This window comes from Camelus ferus, chromosome 36, assembly GCF_009834535.1.
Source record: "Camelus ferus isolate YT-003-E chromosome 36, BCGSAC_Cfer_1.0, whole genome shotgun sequence".
Taxonomy (NCBI): Eukaryota; Metazoa; Chordata; class Mammalia; order Artiodactyla; family Camelidae; genus Camelus; species Camelus ferus.
Window position 1 is genome coordinate 11,525,744 of NC_045731.1, and position 21,795 is coordinate 11,547,538.

General features: G+C 55.4%; 1 protein-coding gene across 2 annotated transcripts in view; it reads left to right on the forward strand.

Annotated features, from left to right (window-relative positions):
- Nucleotides 1-21,795, forward strand: part of UXS1 (UDP-glucuronate decarboxylase 1) — a 32,263-nt gene extending 10,468 nt beyond the window's left edge. Inside the window, exons 4-15 of one of the 2 annotated variants that reach the window (XM_032474353.1) lie at nt 96-139; nt 2,971-3,031; nt 5,795-5,975; nt 9,039-9,143; nt 11,766-11,825; nt 13,579-13,700; nt 14,241-14,360; nt 14,664-14,707; nt 17,474-17,534; nt 18,902-18,959; nt 20,598-20,701; nt 20,960-21,795. In XM_032474353.1, the coding sequence (XP_032330244.1) occupies nt 96-139; nt 2,971-3,031; nt 5,795-5,975; nt 9,039-9,143; nt 11,766-11,825; nt 13,579-13,700; nt 14,241-14,360; nt 14,664-14,707; nt 17,474-17,534; nt 18,902-18,959; nt 20,598-20,701; nt 20,960-21,091 (1,092 nt within the window). In that variant the 3' untranslated portion in view covers nt 21,092-21,795. Of the gene's footprint in view, nt 1-95; nt 140-2,970; nt 3,032-5,794; nt 5,976-9,038; nt 9,144-11,765; nt 11,826-13,578; nt 13,701-14,240; nt 14,361-14,663; nt 14,708-17,473; nt 17,535-18,901; nt 18,960-20,597; nt 20,702-20,956 lie in introns of both variants that reach the window. The other variant, XM_032474352.1, reaches the window with a different exon arrangement.

Sequence of the window (21,795 nt, forward strand, 5' to 3'; positions counted from 1 at the left end):
TCCCTGCTGTGTCATGTCTGCACATCAGAGTCGGGTGAGAGTGGCGGAGGGCAGCGTTTCTGCCTTAAAACGGATTCTGGTTACTTTCGTTTCAGATTGTTGAACCGCTCAGAGAGAAGATCAGAGACTTGGAAAAAAGGTATGTGCACTCTTTGTTTTGTGTCTAAGAAAAGGCTTCTATCTAACGGGCCTTAGAAGGTCAGTATCTCATATAAGTTCATCTCAACTGAGCGAGTCTCATTCCAAAGATAGAAGCACTTTCAAGACAGGAACTTTTCCACGAGAAAGTCAGCTTTCACTCTAAAATGTGGATGCAGTGTTTTTAAACCCTTTTTTTTCCTTTTGTCATTAAAAACTTTTTCTGATGAAAGCTGTGGATTTTCTCCCCCCAAAATATTTAAGTTAATTAATTTTGGGGGGAATCTCCCTGAAGCCCAACCCCAGATGCTTTGTGAAAGTCCTTCTTTTTTTTTTTACATTTTTTTATTGAGTTATAGTCAGTTTACAACATTGTGTCAAATTCCAGTGTAGAGCACAATTTTTCAGTTATACATGAACATTCATTGTCACATTTTTTTTCCGCTGTGAGCGATCATAAGATCTCGTATATATTTCCCTGTGCTACACAGTATAATCTTGTTTATCTATTCTACATTTTGAAATCCCAGTCTGTCCCTTCCCACCCCCACCCCCTTGGCACCACAAGTTTGTATTCTATGTCTGACTCTGTTTCTGTCTTATATTTATTTATTTATTTATTTATTTATTTATTTATTTATTTATTTATTTTAGATTCCACATATGAGCGATCTCATATGATATTTTTCTTTCTCTTTCTGGCTTACTTCACTTAGAATGACATTCTCCAGGAGAATCCATGTTGCTGTAAATGGCATTATGTTGTCAGTTTTTATGGCTGAATAGTATTCCATTGTATAAATATACCACCTCTTCTTTATCCAGTCATCTGTTGCTGGACATTTAGGCTGTTTCCATGTCTTGGCTATTGTAAATAGTGCTGCTGTGAACATTGGGGTGCAGGTGTCATCCTGAAGTAGGGTTCCTTCTGGATATAAGCCCAGGAGTGGGATTCCTGGGTCATATGGTAAGTGTATTCCTAGTCTTTTGAGGAATCTCCATACTGTTTTCCACAGTGGCTGCACCAAACTGCATTCCCACCAGCAGTGCAGGAGGGTGGAGGGTTCCCTTTTCTCCACAGCCTCTCCAGCATTTGTCATTTGTGGACTTTTGAATGACGGCCATTCTGACTGGTGTGAGGTGATACCTCATTGTAGTTTTGATTTGCATTTCTCTGATAATTAGTGATATGGAGCATTTTTTCATGTGCCCATTGATCATTTGTATTTCTTCCTTGGAGAATTGCTTGTTTAGGTCGTGAAGGTCCTTCTTCTGATGCCCTCTGTCAGTTCAAATCCAACAAACTGACGATTCAGACCAATGTCCACATCAGTTATCTGTCCCCCGCCCCAAACCTCCCTGAATGAAATCCCCATGTGGTGTGGACAGTGAGTGAGAAGAGGATTCCAAGTGTGTTGAAACCTTCCTTCCCCAAACCACGTGGGCGCCTCAGTTCCTGCAAAGGCGGGGCCAAGCCTTTCCCTCGAGTGTGTGAGGGAAACGCTGGGTGTTGGAGTGACAGTGGGGTCTTGAGGTTTAAAAAAGAAAAATGAATATTTTCATTCGTTAAAGCTTGTATCTGTTTTTCCCCCTTGGGATGTGTTTGGATGTATGCGTCATTGTCAGAGCTTTCTCTCAAGTCCAGAATAAAAAGGAAGAAATGGAGAACAATTTTTCCTTTGATTTTGGTGTTTTCAGTAACTGATCAAAGAGAAATGAGGATGGAGAAAATTCATCAAACAAAAAGTGTTCATTCACTTTCTTCTTGGCCACAGTTGAGTGTTGTATGCAGTCAGCAAACTGAGTTTTAACCCTTACTGCAGTCAGGGTTGGTGATGGTTTTTAACTGATTCCATCAGCAAGATAAGGCTGTTATTTGTGCTTTAAATCTTTCTTGCCACGATTTGGTCCTGAAATGATAATGCCTGTGACATTTCACTGGAAGGGAACTAGAAATTCTGCCTTTGATAAGACTGGTGTGATTTGAGGAACTTTAATTGAAGCTTTAAAAAAAAATAAATTGTCAACGGTAAGAAATTAACCCCCACAAGTTTTACGTTGCCCCCAAAAAGGAAAAACAAATCTGCCCACTGAGGATCACTTTCTGTACAGAATAATACTAACTTCTTAATGAAAAGAAGGTGACTCAGCTGGAGAGCTCTGCTTACGCCCCGGCTTTACACAGAAGAGCTCCTGAAATAGGAGAATTACGTGTTTCCCTTTGAGGCTTCTGTGATGTCCTTTGTGCTTTTTGACTCAGAAGGAGATGCACACATGTGACTGTAATCATACAGAGTTTACCAGTAGCTCTTTCTTGTCCAGCCGTGAGGACCTGTGAACTCGGTGCCTTGCCCGGGACTCTGGCCGACATGGTCTGTCCCTCGGGTCGGCGAGCCCGTCGGGAGAGCTGGGCCCCCAGTGTTGTTTCAGGCAGAACGTTAGGTGTGGGCTTGGTGGTGGCAGTTCCCAGAGCCCCTCTGTCTACTTTTCTTTCTCCCGACTCTGTGTGGTGAGAAGGGTCCAGCAGCCATCCTGACCCTGGCAGCGTGAGGATGTCACCGGAGGCACGTGCTCCTCACTTGGGGGCAGAGGGGCCCCCAGGAAATGAGGACACTTGGGGAGGTCAGGATTAGTGTACACGGAGGGGTCAGCGGGGACAGGGCTGCCCTAGAAGCCTGGGTCGTGAACGCTCTGCATTTGTCTCTTCCAAACCACACCCCCGTTTCTCCATTTTTTGATTACATGCTGTTTCTTTAATTCCCTGTCCACGTCTTTAAATGAACAGCCTGGGAGGTGTTTGATTCTCTCTCCTCTAATCTCTTTCTTGCACAGCTTTACCCAGAAATACCCGCCAGTCAAGTTTTTATCAGAAAAGGACCGCAAAAGAATTTTGGTAAGTTTGCACATCTAATTCATGTTTGTAATGTCAAGAAATTTGCTTTTTAAGTAGAGGTATAATTCACAACCCATAAAAGTCACCCTTACAAAGCGTACGGCTCAGTGCCACCGAGTCCTGCAACGGCAGCACATCTGGATTCCAGAACAGTTCATCACCCTCCGAAGGAGACCCTGAACCCAGGAGCAGTCACTCTGCTGTCCCCCAGCCCCTCTGCCCCTACGCAGCCACGAATTTACTGTCTCCTTGAGGCACTCGCCACCTAGCGTGGTTTTTTTTAAAAAAAAACTTTTTAATGGAGGTACTGTGCTTGAACCCACGTGGGATGGTCTTCCTGCTGCGCTTAGTCCCCGTCACACGTACCCATGACGCGTGGGCTCAGCGTTTTCACGCATCCTTTGTCTCAAAGGTTAAGCCACATTTCAGAGTCATCTGGTGCCCAAGGCTGGCTTGTTGTTGCTAAAACTTAAAGCCTTTTCAGGAATTGTTGAAGACTTAGCACAAAGAGAAAGTTTTTTCCAAAAGACATCCTTTTTTTTCCCCCTGATTGGCTGGGCAGCACAGGTCTGCACAGTGGCCTGAGCCAGACCCCAGCAGGTCAGCTGCCTGTTCGCCTGCACAAGGAAGCAGCGCCTGGGGTGAGGGCGGGGACTGCAGACCTGAGCACAGCCAGGCAAGGCCTGATCCATTCGTGCACGAGGCCTGCATCCCCTCGCCCCGCATCCCCTCGCCCCGCATCCCCTCGCCCCGCCGTCCTCTGGGTGTCTCTCCGGTCACTGAGGGGTTGGCCTGGGCCTGGCGATGACTTAACCATTGTGGTTCTGTTCGAAATGCTTGCATCAAGGGATGAAACTGAGTAGGAGACACATTGTATAACCACCCAGCTTTGTGACAGAAATCTTAAGTATTTTAGATAGAAAGCAATGATTCAAGAAAAAAAGTTTTAGTCTATTTTTTAAAAAGGCAAAGGTGCTTCCAGCAATTCTGCGTCTCTCCTAAGACTTAGAGGAGTGTTGCAGCTTCGTGTGTAATTTAACGCTCTACATTTCGGCTGGGTGTCCCCGCCGTCCCCTAGTTATTTTAGGTGCAGAGATAAAGTTAGTGTGGACAGAACGTCTTATTTTAGGAAACATTTGCCTCTGGGTGTAGAGTTACATTAAAAGGGGTTAAATTTCTTTTAAAAAGGTGTCATTTTTCTGATTTAAAATCTGTGGGAAAATACAATAAAAGGTAGGTAAGATAAAATGAAATTTCACCCCATGTGTGAAGCCCAGATCTGGAAATCCATTTCTCTTTCCAGAAAGGTATTTTTTCAAATCGTTGTCGAGGTGCACAGAAAAACAGTAGGCGTGCTGACGATGAAACAGGCACCGGACAGGTGGACGGGATGGGTGGCGGGGAGAAGTTGAAATTAGCAGCCTGGGCTGACTCTGCCATCCCAGGGATCTGGGCTGTTGGCCCAGCACCCACCCCCTCGGGTGTGCGTTCTCACCTCTCACGCCCAGGGGACCTAGAAGACCGTGCTCTTGGTGGAGCGCGGACCCAGCGGAGGGCACTGGGGCCCCGGGCTTTACAGCCGAGCCAGTTCTGAGCCTCTGCATTCGTGCGGTCATCAGAGCACACGTTTCTGGCTGGTGGTGGGTGGTGGTTCCTCTCGGGCTGGTGCCACGCCCCGGCCCCAGATCTGCTTTCCCCACCCCGGCAGCGCTGACCTCACCTGCTCACGCCCGGGGGTTACAGGTCAGATTGTGTGTGAGCAGAGGGCTTCATGGCAGATTCAGTGTTTTAAAGCCATAGACCTCGAGGTTAATGTGCTTTTTACTTAGATAAAAAGAATGGGTGCTTTTCCTACTGTTAATTCTTTCGGTTTGGAACAGGAGGATGCCGTGGATGAGGGAGTGGATGGAGGCGAAGGCAGAGGACAGGACAGGGCAGAGAACGTAGTCGCACGTGTGTCTTCTGGGCTTACTCCTTTCCTGCCCTCCCTCCAAAAATGAAATCCATTTTACCTGGTTCTTTCCACTGAGACTATTTAGTTTGAATGAAGTCTTTTTATTCGTTAAATGTTTTTCTTCAATCATAGTTGCCTTTACACGTTTGCTGTGGTTTAAGTTTTAGAAGCACGTCATTGCTGAACTCCTGCCCCTCGTGGGCCCTCGGAGCTGCCGCCTTTCTCTGGCTGGGGCTGCGACACCGTGTGAATGAGCTGTGGGCCTTACTCTTTTGGGCTTTGGTCTGCGGACAGTGTCTACTGCGTATTAACTTGTTCTCGTAGACAATTTGAAAGATAACTAGTGTTTTTTTTTAATCGGGTTTTTGAGTCTAATTTAAATGTCACAGACTTCTTTTGGTAGCTCGCCAGATCGATGCATGTCGCGAATCACCTTTTGGAAAAGTGATCCTCACACTTGCAGGAGTCGCTTTAGAACCACGTACATGGCGCTCAGCATCCCGTCCGCTGTAAAACCAGGACCTTTTTGTAGTAAAATTCTCCAGCAGAGAACACATGTTGAAACTTGTAACTGCTGTTTCTTCCCTGTGTTCCTTCCTGAGCGATAGTTTAGGTTTTTAGGCTGCTTGGACATTTCCGATGGCACAACTCCCTGCCCGGGAGTCAGATAAGACGCTCCCTGGACCTCTGCCCGCCTCCTGCCCATCCCCTTCACCCCGAGGTGGCCGCACGGGGGTGTGTCCCCGTGGTCGGTGGCCCCCGCACTGTCCCAGCCATCGGGGCGCGTCTCACGCTCTGTCCTCACGCAGATCACCGGGGGCGCAGGCTTCGTGGGCTCCCACCTCGCGGACAAGCTGATGATGGACGGCCACGAGGTGACCGTGGTGGACAACTTCTTTACGGGCAGGAAGAGGAACGTGGAGCACTGGATTGGCCACGAGAACTTTGAGCTCATCAACCACGACGTGGTGGAGCCGCTGTACATCGAGGGTGAGCCCCGGGCCGGCGGGCGGGCCGGTGGGGCTGGGGCGCCTCCTTCCTGACCGGGGAAGTGCTTTGACCCCGGCTCCACTGCGGACGTGACAAAAAATCAGCAGGAAGGTGTAAACACGCTGTCTGCTTTTACGCAGAATTCCCCTCTGGCAGGAGGTACCGCTTGACTTCCTGACGGATCCTGAGCAGTCACTGTGGACGATGTCCCGCTGGTCAGGCCTGACCATTTTCCCTTCTGTGTTTATACATCATGTGTGTGGACTCATCTTAAGCACCTGTAGGAAGTTGGTTTGAGGTTCGACCACTGGGTTTTGAGAGTTCCTGGGGGGGGCAGGCGTGTCCCAGCCACCTCTGCCCGCCCTCTTCCCAACATAAAAATAACTGGCCTGCCTTCTGCCAGTTACATGGAAAAGGAAGACACTGGTTCACGTCCCCGAGTCATCCCTCCTCCATCACCGATCTGAGGTCTTTCCGCCTCATTTGCCGAGGCTGCTGGCTCTCCTGCTGCGGCTCCCGCGCTGCCCGGCCTCAGCGGGGCCAGGGTCATGGGAGGGCCGCACGCACGGGCATCCCGTTCTTTCTTTTCTGCTCGGCTCCTCGTCTCCCTGCCCCCAGCTTAGATTTTTGACCGTCCTGCTCGTTTCTGGTGCAGTTTGTGGTGCCAGCGTGGGGCTGGGAGGGTCGCTCAGGCGCTGTTGCTAACGTCTCCTCGTCCCGCTCAGCCCGTCTCGGCGATGATGCGCACTTGTTCCGAAGTTTCCGCCGCTCTCCTCTGGGACGCCCCTTGCAGGAGACTCCGTCAGCGACTGGCCCCGGGTCCTTGCGAGGACAGGGCCTGGAGCTCCGGTCACAGGCAGCACGCGTCCTCCTGGGAGAGGAGTGGCAGTTTTAACTGGGCTGCTTGATGCATTTCTGCTCATCTGTAGGAGCTGTGAGTGTGTTCTGGATACACGGGTGCGACGTGTGGTTTGCAGGTGTTTTCTCCTGTGCCGTCTGCCGCCTTTTTACCCTGTGGAGTGTGCCCTTTGGCACTGGCAGAAAAGTTAAGTTTGATGTGGTCCCATGTGCCCGCTTTTGCTTCTGTTGCCTTTGCTTCTGTCAGATCCAAGAAATCAGCGCCAAGTTCAGTGTCATGCAGGGTTTCCCCGTTGGCTTCCCGGAGTGTTACCATTTTAGGGCTCACATTTCAGTTCTTAGTCCATTTTGGGCTTGTGTGTATGTGTGTGTGTGTGTAAGTATAAGAAAGGGCCCAGCTCCGACCGGTAGCACGTGGATGCCCCGTTTTCCCAGCACCATTTGTTAGGGAGACCGTCCTTCCTCTGCTGAGTGGTTCGGCGCCTTGCCTGTCGGAGATCCTGCGGTTGGACACAGAGGCTGCAGTTCTGGGCTCTGTTCTCTCCCTGCTGTCTCTGTCTCTGCGCCTGCACCGCGCTGTTTTGATCACTGTGAGCTGTGTGGTATGTTCTGAAATCAGGAAATGTGAGCCCCCCAGCTTTGTTCTTTTTCAAAATTGTTTTGGCTGTTCGGACTCCCTTGAGATTCCCTATGAATTTGGGGATGAAATGTGTTCTGTTTCTGCAAAAAATTGAGATTGTGATAGAGATGGTGTTACAGAAGTACTGTTTTTTTAAACTAAGAATACTTGAAAAAAGAAGTCACACAAGGAGCCTGTGGGAATAACTTTTGCGAGGCAGGAAGCCTCCTAAACACCCAGGAGACGGGCCTGCGGCCGCCCTGCTGCAGCCCTGGGGCGAGTAGTTACCAGTTACTCCTCGAGCTGTCAGCCCCTCAAACCCCTGCCCGAAGCCGCTGCCCCCGCGGAACCGTCGGTGCCCCTCCCCGGTCCTGGTGGCTCACGTGTCCTCTGCCCCCTTGACGTCCTCAGGCTTGAAAGAACCAATCGTTAGGGTGGGTAAGTGGGGACCAAGCCCACCGCCCAGTGTCCCGGGCTCTCCTCGTCTGAGGAAGAGACGGCTCCACCACCACCCACCCTGACTGGGGTGAGCCTGGAAACAGCCCAGATCTCGGGGGGCACCACGGGGATCCCCATGCCACCACGGAGGTGACAGAAGACTTTGAGGGGGATGGCGGAGTGTGGTGTGGGTGGGAGGTTGGGCCCTCTGCTGAGGGGCTGTTTCCTGAGGAAGCTCTCCTGGGGAATTCCTCCTCTTTGTTTCCAAGTTCTCCTGTTCTGCCATCATCTCTGGAACGTCTCCCCGAAGGGGCTGTTACCTCAACGGAGGGCAGTGGTCCTGGTGGGAGGAGGTTGGGAGGTGGGGTTGGAGGTCCCGCTGGTGCTGGTGCGGGGGGCAAGGCCACGTGGGGGACGATCACACTGGCAGAGCTGTCTGGGACCCTGGTCCCGGCTGCCCTGCGATGGTGGGGGTTTTCCTCGGCCGCTGTGAGGTGGGCGGCACCTGTGTGTCACAGGGCTGGCTCCCCATTCCTGCTGTGGCCACTGCTGCCTCCCAGGAAGATAAGCCCCCAGCCTCTGCTCGCTGCAGGTGCCAGGTGTCCCCTGAGCCTGGGAGCGAGGGTCATGGGCTGGGATGTTAAAGCAGTTACCTCTGCATGAGGTGGGCCTTGCGGAGTCCAGGCTGTTTCTCCATCCGTGGCTTTAAAAAGCCCCCTTGGACTGTCCCCTCCTCTGTCCGGGTGTTGTGTGGTGCACAGACCAGAGAAAAGGCTCTCTCCTCCAGCTCCTTGGTGCCTTTGTGTCAGATTTGTTTTATAAATTTAAAATGTCGTTTTATATTCACATTTAACTCTGTCTGAAACAGCGTTCCCTTTCTGACCTGAATGCTTTCCTTACCTGGAACAGATTATCTTAGCTCACTAACCAGACCCGTTCTCACTGGAGGAGGACTGGCCCCTTCCCTGCCCAGTGCGCGTCTGTCCAGATAATGAGATTTTCTGTTTTTGTCCGACATTCTTCCAATCGCAGTTGTAAACTAGAATTTCAGGGAAAGATACGGGGACACCTTCGTTACGCGGCCCGATTCTTGGAGCTCAGAGTTCTCAGTGTCCCCGGAGCTAACAGGCCTCGTTTGCCCCCTGCAGTGGACCAGATATACCACCTGGCGTCTCCGGCCTCGCCCCCGAACTACATGTACAACCCTATCAAGACGCTGAAGACCAACACCATCGGGACCCTGAACATGCTGGGTGAGTCGGCCAAGCCTCATCCCACAGCTGCCGCCGATGGTCCCACTCCACTGACCTTGGTCCTCAGACCCTTGCTCATCCCTGTCCCTGCTCTCGTGTGACTTGATTTGCTATCAGAACTTGTCACGGGGGGGTGGCCTCAGTTCCTCTCCCCGGGAGTGGCCACCTGGCTTCCAAGGGACCACCTGTCCCCCTGCCCTTCCCCCCACACGTGGCGCTTTGCCTGGAGGCTGGAACTAAGCACACGGCGTTTCAGAGTGCCCCCGGGGGCACAGGGCAGCCCACCTCATGGGGTTGTGGGAGCTGGGCTCCAGCCCTGGACGGACCGCAGGACCCGCCCTGGCCCTGAAGGACAAGGGTGCCCACACGCGTGACTCCGCTGACAACATGCCTTAGATCCAGAGTGTGGGGGTGCGCACGTACTGAGGACTGAATTAGGGGCGTGCTCAAGTTCCCACAGGTTTAAAAAAACTGAGGGTTTTGATTAGTTGCAAAGTGGAAGGAAGGAGCCACTTCTTTAAATGTCAAGTGAAAGTGGATTTGATTGTATGGCATTTGAATCGGGGTCTGTAAATGGCTTCGGAAAGCACAGGTCTGCGCTTCAACTGGAGTGAAGAGGGAACAGGATCTGAAAGGGCAGTGGAGGTGGGGGTTCAGTCTCAGACTCCACGTGTGGGGGTCCAGCTGTGTGTGAAGGAAGGAAGGGCAGTTCCTCTGGTCCATGAGACGCGTCTTTCCCCCCCGTCACGGCCCTGCCCGGTCACCAGACAGAGCAGAGCCCCAAGTCCTCACCCAGGTATGCGGGGCTGGACACCCCGGTGTCTGGCACTGTGAGCACCTGTCCCCTCCCCGCTCTCTGCCCCCCACCCCATGCCCCCCGCCAGAGCTGGATGTGGTGGAGGAGTAGGCAGCCCTCGAATGGTGTTTAGAAAGACAACCTTCGTTCCAGCCCTTAGGTGATGCTCCACCCCGTCCGACCTGGGAGAGTCAGGGAGGATTACTCTCAGGGACCGACCGAGGGGCATGGAAAGTTCCCAGAGCGGGTGCCCTGAAATGCCATTAGAGCTCCGGGCAGGGGCCTGGGAGCCTGGGCTGCACCCGTGGGTGAGGTGGGGTCTGGAGGTGTTGAAGGAGCGGGAACCAGTCTTCAGGGACAACACGGCCGAGGGCTCGGCCGGAAAGAGACCTGCTGGGACCAGGAGCAGCTATCCTTGGCCTCTCGCACTTGGACAGATGCTCTGAGCCTGGTGGGGCCCCTCCCCGTCTACGGTGTCACCAGCCCTGTCTGGAGTGTGGCTATTCGTGGTGAAAACGTGTCCAGTCTCAGTGCGAACACCTGGGCGCAGCCCCACCCTGGAGGGACCCTCGTGGTGATGGGGTTTCTGCGCCTGTGCCCCGTCAGTGTCCTGGCTGCAATGCCGGGCTGTGGTTCTGCACATTTTCACCTCTGGGGGAAGTGGGCTAAGGCTGCTCGGGTCTCTGGTGGTTTCTCACAACCACCCGTGAATCCGCACTCCTCTCACATGAAAAGTTAATTTAGGAAAGACCTCGGGATTCTTCGTTGGCCCCGTGGTCTCCGTGCGGCAGTGGGGTCTGGAGATGCACCTGGCCGGCTTCTGTGGGGCAGAGGCCGCGCGAGGAGGAAGGGTCCATGATTGCCACCTCTGGCCGCGTCCCTTTGGCCATTTTCTTCCCCAAGCGCGTGGTCGTGTCTGCAGGGTGTCTCCACCTGCTTCTCTCCTCCGCACTGCTCTCCTCGCCAGGCATCTTCCCGCCCCCCTGCCCACCCTCCCCCGTGTGCTCTGCACACGCACACCCGATCCCCTCATCCCCACCCAGCCTGTGCGCCCCTCGGCTCTCCCTCCTCAGCCCGTGTGGGACCTGCACCCTGTGCAGAGCTGCGTGGACGGCTTGGCAGCTGGCCCTTCACCAGATGGCTTCTGTGCACAGAGGCCCTGTCGGGGGTCACTTGGGGGCAGTGGGTTTCTCTGGTGCAGGGCCTCCTGTGACTGGGACTGTGACAGTGATGGGGACGCCCGAGCACCCCAGGTGCTGCTGCTCCGTTCTGCATGCTGGGGGCACAGGCTGGGAGGGGCCGGACCAGGACAGAGGCTGTGGCCAGTTGCTTTAGAGAAGGTTCTCGGAAGCTGGACCTCCAAGGAGGCGGGGGTGGGGGTGGGACGGAGGTGCCCAGAGACACTGGGTTGGGCACTTGGAGGTGCTGGGGGCGTGTGGGGGGGGGTTGGGAGCAGGAGGCTGGCCGCTGTGGGGACAGTGGGGTTAAGGTTCGAAGGGCTTTGCCTTCTGCCTGTGGGGGGAGTTACCCCATGGAGTACCAGGCGGTATGTTTGGGCGAAGGAATCCTCACCAGACCCCAGGTCAGGCCTGGGACCGCACTGGGCCCCGCTGAGTTACACGCGCACAGCCAAGCACAGCGCTCTGGGGCTCGGTTGTGTTTTCTTCACTGTTTCTGTTGTAACGTTGGCTCCAAAGTAGAGGTGGAGACGCATGGATGCTCAGATGCCGTCGACACTAAGAAACTGCCTAAATCGGCCGCAGAAACGAGCGTGTGTCCCTGTTCCCTGAACTGACGGTGTCCTGTGCTGTCTCTGCTCCCCGCAGGGCTGGCGAAACGAGTCGGTGCGCGGCTGCTCCTGGCCTCCACCTCAGAGGTGTACGGAGGTGAGTGGGACATTGCTGTGGCCCCACTGGATGGTCACATCCTGTCATGGGGGGAAGGGACCCGTGCTCCGGACTCTGCTCTGCTTTACACACTTGTAACCAAAGCCCAGCAGGTGCGCCCACCTGCCCACCCGTGCCCCCGCGGCTCTTGGAGCAGGTGGTCGGGGGGACCTCACGTCCTTGTCCTTCCTGTAACTAGACCCTGCAGAGGCTTGGCCAGTCCTTGTACGGCCCTCAGTGGCCCTTTGCTTCTCCGTGTCACAGAAGCAGCGGTGCCAGCGCCACCCAGGCTGCGTCCTTTAACTGACTCAGGCGAGGTGGGCGCATGGCCGGCCCAGGGGCCCCTGGTCTTTTCCACATCCACCCCTCCCTCACTCATCATCCCGTCTCTGATCGCAGCCTGAGGTCTTTGGAGCTGTGGATGCCCCGAGGGTGGGACTTGCTGGGCCCCGCATGTCGGGTGTGTCTGACAGCAGTGCTGCAGGAACCCACCATGTATGATCCCGTGCCTGGTCCTCCCCCGCACTGCCCCTGTGCTGCAGGGGAGGGGCTGACTCCACTCCAAGTCGGGTGTCCTCCACACCTTTACTCTCTGTCAGAGCAGAGTGACTCTGTGAGGACTTGAAATCTGTCACACCCTGTCATTTTAGCCCAGACGGGCCAGTTGAGGGGCCCCCCCCAGTCCTTGGCTACACTACAGCCATCTCTCTTGGAGCCCAGCTTGCCCCGCCTCACCAGAAATCCCCAGAAAAGGCCTCCCCTCATCCGCACATCCATGTGGACCCCCATCACTGGCTTCTGCTCTCGGGGAGCATCTGTCCCAGAGCTTCCCGCACGAGGAACAAACCATAGTGGCAGCCACAGAGACTGGGTGTGCGGTGGAGGGGGTGCCGGCCGCCTGCGGGGAGGGGCGGCCCGGGCACACGCGGTCCTGTCCTGTCCTGTCCGTCCCCACACTCCCTGCCGTGCCCCTGGGCTTCAGCTGCAACCTGAGCAAGAAGTGAACTCTGATGTGGAGCTCCTGACTTCCTGGCAGAGATTTACACATTTTAGAGCCGAGTCATATCCCATCCCTGCTGCACCAGATAGATGAGGTGTTAATTCAGGTTCCAAAAATATGCTTGGTTAAAAAAGAATCCATTACTTGGTTTCTTAAATAATCTGTTCCTCCGGTGCATCGTAAAGTGTGATTGATTTATACACCAGAAAACCAGGAATTGGGAAAGCCAGAGTGCGGGCTGGAGGCATGAGTCGTTTGCATCGGGCGCTGGTCCTTGGACGACCAGGGCCGCCAGCCTGCCGGGCCTCAGGTCTGCTCTGGGGGCAGCTCAGGGGAAAGCCGTCGTCATCCAGAGAGAGGCTTTTAAAGCGTTTTCAACAAGTACAGCTTTACAAGTTACTTATTTGTCAATGTGAAATTGGACCATATGTCTTTTTACGGAGATACTTACTTTAGTTTGTACAACGGCCTGAAAGTTCAGAACAGTTTGCGTGAGAGGGGAGACACTTAACACTAAGGTGCTTGGATCTCTTGGTTACATTTTTTTTCCCTGTAAAAACGCTGTCGTCACTTAATACAAGAGATAAGACGGCCACGCCCCACTGGACTGGAGACACGCTCAGGAGCGGGGAGGTCTCTCCCGGGCAGACGTCTGCCCTCCCCAGGCCCCTACTCGCGTTGTAGGAACTGTCCTCCGTGCACGTGGACCCGAAAGCAGGGAAATCCTGAAGCCGCCTCACTGTCCCCCTGCAGATCCGGAGGTGCACCCCCAGAGCGAGGACTACTGGGGCCACGTGAACCCAATAGGGCCCCGCGCCTGCTATGACGAGGGCAAGCGGGTGGCGGAGACCATGTGCTACGCCTACATGAAGCAGGTACTGGCGGGCGGGCCCAGGCTCACAGTGTAGACCCAGCTGCTCCGGGGGACGCGGGGCCGGGAGGGAAGCCCAGCGCCCCAGGACCACGAGTCATCTGTGCGTCCGCAACTTTCCCCACCCGTCTCCGGGTCTGTAAGATGATTTCCAGGCTGGCTTCCTGGGCGTGGACACCGGGCATGGCTGTGACAGCGACCTGTTCCTGCCTGGTCGCCCACTGGCAGTTCACACGTGCCTCCCTTTTCCCAGTGCCTCCAAATTGTGCCCTTTTTTCTTTTACTTTCCTTTCAGTTACCTAATGGGCATAAGAACGAGTTCACTTCTGCTTTAACACGGGCCTCCGCAGGGGTTATCTGTATCCACCTGCTCTGGTTCCCAGCTTCCTAAGTCCTTGCCGCGCTGGGGCTTCCCTGGGAGTGTTCCACTCAGGACAGAAGAGCTCTGTCATTTGGACCAAGGAGCAGAGTTTTCCTACCTGCACCTGTGCGAGCTGGGGGCCGCGGCCCCAGGGGCACAGGGTCACCCCCATCTCTGTTGCAGGAGGGCGTGGAGGTGCGCGTGGCCCGGATCTTCAACACCTTCGGGCCCCGCATGCACATGAACGACGGGCGGGTCGTCAGCAACTTCATCCTGCAGGCACTGCAGGGGGAGCCACTCACGGTCGGTGCAGGGACTCTGCTCGGGGGCGAGGGAGGGGCGGACGTCTGATGGGGTGTCAATCCTGAACTTCTGCCTCCCCGCTGCCCAGCCAGGGGACAGTACGTGGAGGGAGCACACAGGGCAGGGACCATGGATGGTCACCTGGCTCCCTGGGCCACAGACTCCCCTGGCACTGGGGATCAGAATCTGCCCGCACAGATCTGCACATGTTCCTGGCCCGTGGCTGTAGCCAGGCACCCCCATCCCCAGGGTTTAAAGGCCTCTGTCTTCGGTTTCGGGACCTGACTGTCGGTTTCCCCTCAGGTATACGGATCCGGGTCGCAGACGCGGGCCTTCCAGTACGTCAGGTAAGATGCTCAGGGCGGCGTGGACCCCACGTGGGTCACCTGTTCCTTATCCTCCCAGCTCCGAGCAGGGCTGGGTTGAAGGTTAACGCGGGTCTTCACACAGGAAGCCCCTCAGTTCTCTGTTTAAAAGTTACACTTGACCGGCTCGTCTGTTACTTTGCATTGGACTTTGTGGTTGGAGGTGAGATGTGCTGGGCCCTGCTGCCACCTGGCGTCTCGCAGGTAAACTCGCCAGCCGGAGGGCCACCGGTGGCTTCAGTCCAGGCCTCAGGCTCCCAGCACACCTACAGCCCCACCTGCAACACACCTACACCTACATGGCTTTCTGGGGTGACGAGGTTGTCCTCATAAAGGGGGGATGAGATCGAATGTCCTAATGTCGGGTTTTATGTTGAAACCAGATGCAAACAAAAGTGTTCTTAAGGACTTAGTTGAACAGTGTCACGTGCTGACACTTACGGTTCTCTTGGTCGCCCTCGTAAGCCTGGCTTTTGGTCGGCCAGTTCAGTTGGCGGCTGGTTGTAAAGTGCAGTTTGGGTTCTGGGGGAGGAGCTATTATACAAGCAGGCGCACCTGCCGAGCTCACTTCCCCACGTGGCGTGGTTAGTGTGACTTCTGCGTACATTCGTGGTTTCCTGAATCTCTGTAAAATCTAGTTGTGTTTTGCCTCTAATGGTTTTCACTTTTCACTGCAACTGCCCTGGAACCCCCGTCACTCAGAAAATACTGTTCCTGGCACCTGGCAGCCACCCCAGGGGGGCTGTCGGATGAAGTGGTGGCAGTTCTGGGCGGCCCCCAGCCCCCTCGGCCGAGTGACCGCTTCTGATCATGGGAGGGTCCCAGGAAGACGTCTCCTTGAGATGTGGGGCTACTGGTTCAGAAAACAAAAAAAAAAAAAACCCACAACCACTTTTTTGCTAGTCAATAAAATCTTTTAAGCGTGGATGCGGGGGCCGCATTCCAGCCGGGGACAGGATGTGCCCTGTTGCCTGGCCCGTGCGGTTCACACGTTGTCACCAATGCAGACGCCAGCGTCCAACCTGGAAGGACCGCAGTTGGGTCACTAGAAATGTGGCCAATGACCCTCCCTTCACGAAGCTGCACCATCCGATGGCCTCATGTCTGTCGTGAACTCAGGCTCCCCTGACTTCACCCAGCTCGGGGAGAGAGCTTTCCCGGCCTGCACTCCGGTCACTCGGGGCTCGGCTGAGAGAGTTAACTTACCAGAGTTTGGCTATTTTAAATAAGCCATTTTTATAGAAACTGAGACTCTTACTTCACAGTTAAAATGCACAATGTGTGTAGTTACTGAACTAAATGACCTGCTTCCAAAACCCACAATTGCCCTGAAACAGCATCTCACGGTCTCCGGGGGACTCAGCCATGGTCCTGGGTGACACGTCGCATGACACATGGCCTGATGGTGTTCGGTGTGTCCGTGCTTAGGTTACGCCCTCACCCTTGTAACGAAAGCATGCTGTGTTGTCTTAAAAAGCCACTTGTGCAGTTTGGACCTTAAAAGTGGCCAGTTTATTGCAAAAGAGGCAATGATGAATCTCCCCCGAGGACAGTGGCCTGAGAGTCCGTCATCCTCCAGCTTAAGGTAGACCCCCTCCCCCCATTTCAGGATTAAAACCCACACGGATGCTACTGAGTGGCAGCTTTTAAAGTCTCTTCCAGATCCACAGAGAAATCCACTGTGGGGGCCTTTCTGCCTTAGTGTGAAGTGACTTTTTGCTGGTTTCTAGAAGAGAGGAGTCATCCAGAGCCAGCGGTTATTTGCATCTGTGCTTGGTCCGTGAGGACGGAATTAATGTAGGCGCCTTCATATAAAACACACACTGTGTTGTAAACAAAATCCCAGAAACTCGTTTGTTTGCTAAACACCCCACCAAGAAAATTCTCTTTTTCAATGACAAGGAAAGCCCAAACTGAGGTTTTCTTTTGGAAGGTTAGCCTAGGGACCCGCTCCTGGCTGGAGACAGCAGAGGCGGAGGGAGGCGTGCCGGGCCGACTGCGTTGGGAGCGGAGCCTCAGTCTCGTCGGAAGCCCAGGCAGGGAAGGCAGACGGTGCTGGCCCAGCGGGGAGGTGTCATTTTTATGAAGTAACTTTTTCTTGACAGAACCACACTCTAAAGCTTCTGAAAATAAGAACCAGACCTTGGCAAGCACAAGTTTGCTTCCTCACCGCCACCGTCGTGGCCCGGGCTCTCACGATGTGTACGCCACATCCAGGTGCCCCCAACTGTCCCCTAGGGTGCGGGGCGGGGTCTGGAGGGTGGTGAGCAGAGGGTCCAGGGAGTTTATCTCAGGATCGCTTGGCTTTGTCTGTGACTTACCAGTGTGGGGATTCCATACTGGAGTTCCTTCAGTTCACGGGAGGAGTCTTACATGAAAAAAAAAATCGTTTGCTTTTCCATACAGGCCAACATGAACATTCATCAGAAACTTGCAGAAATGCCACCTTTTGGGGGGGGGTGTCTGCTTTAATTTACTTTTACTATTTAGTTGCTGAAGGATTTCAGAAACACACACAGTGGAGAACTCCGCCCCGTCACCCAGCTGCCGTCCGGTGTGGTAACTGCACCCACCGCGGGAGGCAAAGCCCAGATGCCATGTCGTCCCCCCACGAGCCCTGAGCACCCTCCACGCCACCCTCTTGTTCGCAGGACTTTCTTTTGACGCCCAGGCTCCCATGTGGGCTTTGGTTTCCTTCTGGGAGGTGGCCCGTGTCGGACGCACCTGACCCGGCCCCTTCTCTTCCAGTGACCTGGTGAACGGCCTGGTGGCCCTTATGAACAGCAATGTCAGCAGCCCGGTCAACCTGGTGAGTCCGCCCGCACCCGGCCCCGTCCTTGCCGGAGCCCTGGGGTCTGTTCCGGGTCCTCTCCTCGGCCACCAACCCCCACTGCAAGGGGCTCCGCTTCACGGGGGTGCCCCCCACCCCTGGCTCATTTCTTTAACCCACTTCCCTTGGAAACCTTTCCTTGTCCTTTTTTTTGTAACCGGTCACTTTAGACACATTCTCCTCCCACTGGGTTGGGAGGACACCCTGCCGAAGGCAAAGGGTGGGCCCCCGAGAGGCCACTCCCGGTGGGGCTGCGACCAGCTGTGGGTGTTGGTGGCCGCAAGCACCCAGCCAGCACCATTTTCGTGCAAGAAATCGGCAACTGGAAGTAAAACCGCATAAGACGTGTTTTGTGAGCCTCCGCCCATCCCGAGCGCCCACCTCCTGACACCTGGGGGGCCGGGCCGCCCTGAACCGTTTTCCTCTTCACCCTCCTACAAGTGGGCGTCTCGTCAGCAGCCTCCTGACCACTCTCTGCTGTGAAAGCCGTGTCCTTCTTGCCTCCTTTTGGGGGGCTTTTGCACAGGGACGTGTGGGAGCCTCCATCTCCTGTAGGAACCTGTCTTCCCTAAAGTCTGAGGGTGTCTGCCAGTAACCCCAGCAAAGAGGGCGCTCCTCCCAACCCCTCAGTCCGCAGCCAGTCCGCCCCTTCTCGGTGCTCACAGTCGGCCCCGAGTCCCTTCCTGCCCCGTCCCCACCCCTTCCGGCTTCAGACGAGACTGGGAGCTGGGAAGGAGGGTGCTGAGGACGTGTAGTTGCCAGACTTCACGGTGGCCTCACACAGGGAGAAGCAGGATTGGGAAGGGAGGGCGGAGGCTGCTGCTGCGTGTGGTGGGGAGGAGCGTGAGGGGGAAGGCGGTTTTATTAAAGCCCCCCCCCCGTGCACCCCATCAGCTCCCTCGTAACCACACCCTGTCTTTCCCTCCGGCCACCCGGAGCCACATCTGAGTGTACTTTGTTTCTGTCGGGGAGCGTCCCAGCTCACCGTCTTTGTCACTGAGATGGTGGCTTGGTGTCCGCAGGAGAGAGTTCTGGGAGAGCTGGTCATGCAAAACCAGACTGTCACCAGAGTGACACCGCAGTTACCATAACCTTGCATCTGGAAGTTGTCCTATGTCCGGGCCTGGGGATGTGTGTCCAGTAGACACTCCTGACCTGGCCCTAGGGCATCGGACAGCAGGCATCCTGGAGGACAAGGCGGAGGGAGCCGCCACCCGGCTGAGCCACCGCCGCCTTCACGGCCGAGGCCCCGGGGAAACGGACGAGGCTGGAGTCCGGGGCCTCTGAGCCTGCAGGGGTGGAGCTGCCCCAAGTGCGCGTCTCACCAGAGATCTCTTCTTCCTTAGGGGAACCCCGAGGAACACACAATCCTAGAATTCGCTCAGTTAATTAAAAACCTTGTTGGTAAGTAGGACAGATGCTGTGAGGGACACCACCTCGCCCGGAGAGCGTGTAATTAGTACCTGCCAGCGAACTGGGGGAAGCGCAGAGCTTGACCAGAGCATGTCACTGTTTGGGATTCTTTAATTAAGGGACAGAAAGACAAGGGGGAGGGGCTGGCTCCGTTCACAGTTGGCACCCTGCAGGTCTGAGTGGAGCGGGAGGGCCCACTGTCCCCGGGGCCTGACACGTGGTCCATGGCTACCACTGGTAGATTCCACACACTGGCCGCGGTGCGTGTGGACCCTCAAAGCAGGAGAGTGTTTCTGACAGAATCCAGGACGAGTTTTAAGCTCTGTTTGCAGTTCTCACCAGCCTGGCCATGAGGTGTTGGAGGTGGTGTGGACACAGGGTCGCCCCAGAGAGAGAGCATGCTCTGAGCTGCAGGCATCCAGGCATTTTCCACCAGCCTTGGGCTGCGGGCGCCCGCTGGCCGTGACCTTTGCCCCTGGCCCTGTGGAAGAGGGCACCAGGGGACCTGCTTCCCAGGGCGTGTCAGACACTTGAGTCCAGACACAGCCAGGTTGGACTGTGGCTGGCTGGACCTCGTAGGGTGGGGCATTCCCAAGCACCAGTCCGGACCCCACGCTTGGCTGGCCGGCTCTGCGGGGTGCACCTGCCAGCACGGAGCTGTCAGCCACCAGCCTGGACGGTTGGACGGGACAGTGGATGGCCTTCCTGAGACATTGTTGACAGCTGCCCCCGTGCAGGCCCGCTTCCCTAGCGTCTCCTGCGGGGTCCATCTGCACCCCTCTAAATGGGGAGGCCCGTCTGGGGTCCCAGCTAAAACCCTCCACCCCAGGAGGCCGGGTCTTCAGAGACGCGCGATCCCACACCCCACCCGCGTCTCCCAGATCAGAATCTGCACTTTGACCGGGTCCTCAGGTGGTCCTGACGTTTGAGAACTAGTGGCCTGAAACCCAGGGGAGCTGCAGTGTGACCCCGTGGGCGGCTGTGACACCTCCCCCCCGACCACTGGCTTCAAGCAACAGGTGTTCTCTCTGCTCCACATTCTGTGACCCGGGCTGGGGTTCCTCTGCAGGACTGGCCAGGGTCGCTTGCCTTGCTCTGCTGGCCAGCGGGGTGTGGGCCCAGCTAGGATGCTGGACAAGCCAGCCTTCTGTGTGGGGTCTGTGCAGCAGGATGGCTGAACCTCGCTGGGTGACTCCTGCAGGGCATGGGTGGCTGGGTCTTTGTAAGGCGTCGGCCCGCAGCCGGCCCAGTCACTCCCCCCGCACTCTGCCAGGTAGACAGGGTGAGGGCGGCCTGGCTGCCGGCCTTGATGCCCTCAGGGTGTGAGTGCCAGGGTGGCCGTCAGGGCATCAGGACCACAGACCACTTCATGGGCTGTATTGGCTGAGGGTGGGGGTCTGCGTGGGGCCCTCCCCCTCATCCCCCCCCCCGGGGTGGCCCACACCTGTAGGGGCCGCGGGCCTGCCCTCACTGAGAGCCGCGGGGTCGGGAGCACAGCCCCTGGGGCAGGGGGCGTGGGGGCGCGCTCTGCCCTCGGCACTGTGTCCCCTGCGCAGGTGGGACCTCACTTTGACGTGCATGGTGAAAGTCACGTCCGTGGTGCTCTTCCCTCTTTTCCCAACAACTCAGGCAGCGGGAGTGAAATTCAGTTTCTCTCTGAAGCCCAGGATGACCCCCAGAAAAGGAAACCAGACATCAAGAAAGCGAAGCTGATGCTAGGGTGGGAGCCGGTGGTAAGTGGGGTCCCGCTGCCTCGTGGTACGTGGCCCCACCGAGCGTCCTCCTCCTCGCGACATTCCAGGGAGGGGCCCACGTGGCCCCGGGCGGTATTTCATAAGTGCCCTTTGTGTGCCGGCTTCAGCCCGGAGCAGACCCTCAGTCGGCAGGCGGAGGGAGCGCGGGGCGTGGGGTCGGAGCGCACTGGGGGGGTGGGGTCTGTGGGGCCCACAGCGCGGAGGCGGCCCCGCCCCACCCTCGCCCTCTGCAAGCAGGTCCCGCTGGAAGAGGGGCTCAACAAGGCGATTCACTACTTCCGGAAGGAGCTGGAGTACCAGGCGAACAACCAGTACATCCCCAAGCCGAAGCCCGCTCGGATCAAGAAGGGGCGGATGCGCCACAGCTGAGGGCCCCTCAGGACAGGGGCGCCTGGGCCACACCTGACCGGATGTAATTTTTTTTTTCTTTTTTCTTTTTAAAGAAAGACTTAAACAGGTGTCGTGAAGAACAAACTGGAATTCATCCTGCAGCTTGCTTTTTACGAAATGGATGTGCCTAAAGACTCCCATCAAGAACTGCAGATTCTGCCTTGCACTTTTTAAATCTGTCTTTTTACGTAAAATAGCGTCAGTGCACCTGTGCGTGTTTTCCAGGTTTTTATCTCGCTGTGAGAGCCCATGTCGGGACTGTTGCCGACAGTTTTATTTACTGGTTTCTTTGTGAAGCTGAAAAAAAGAACATTAAATGGGGTGAAAAATGCCGATTTATTTATGAAGTGGGTACTTATAAATGAGACGTTATACTATGCATAAAGGGGGAAAAGCAGACCCCGCAGTGTTGGCCGGTGGGTGGTAAATACCACGTTTATTCTCAGGCAGATAAAAGAATTCTGTTTGAGAGCTTTGTTTCTTCTAATTCAGAATTTTTCCAAGGTCTAGTTTTTAGTTGCAAACTTGACTTTGAAATATTTCTGTTGGTTATCACGGTCGATCCAGGATATTTGAAATCACTACTGTGTTGTGCTGCATATCGGGGGGGTGGGGGGGCAAAGTTAACATATTCTTGGTTAACAGTGGTTAAAAATGCTATTTTAATAAAATATTGAAACTCA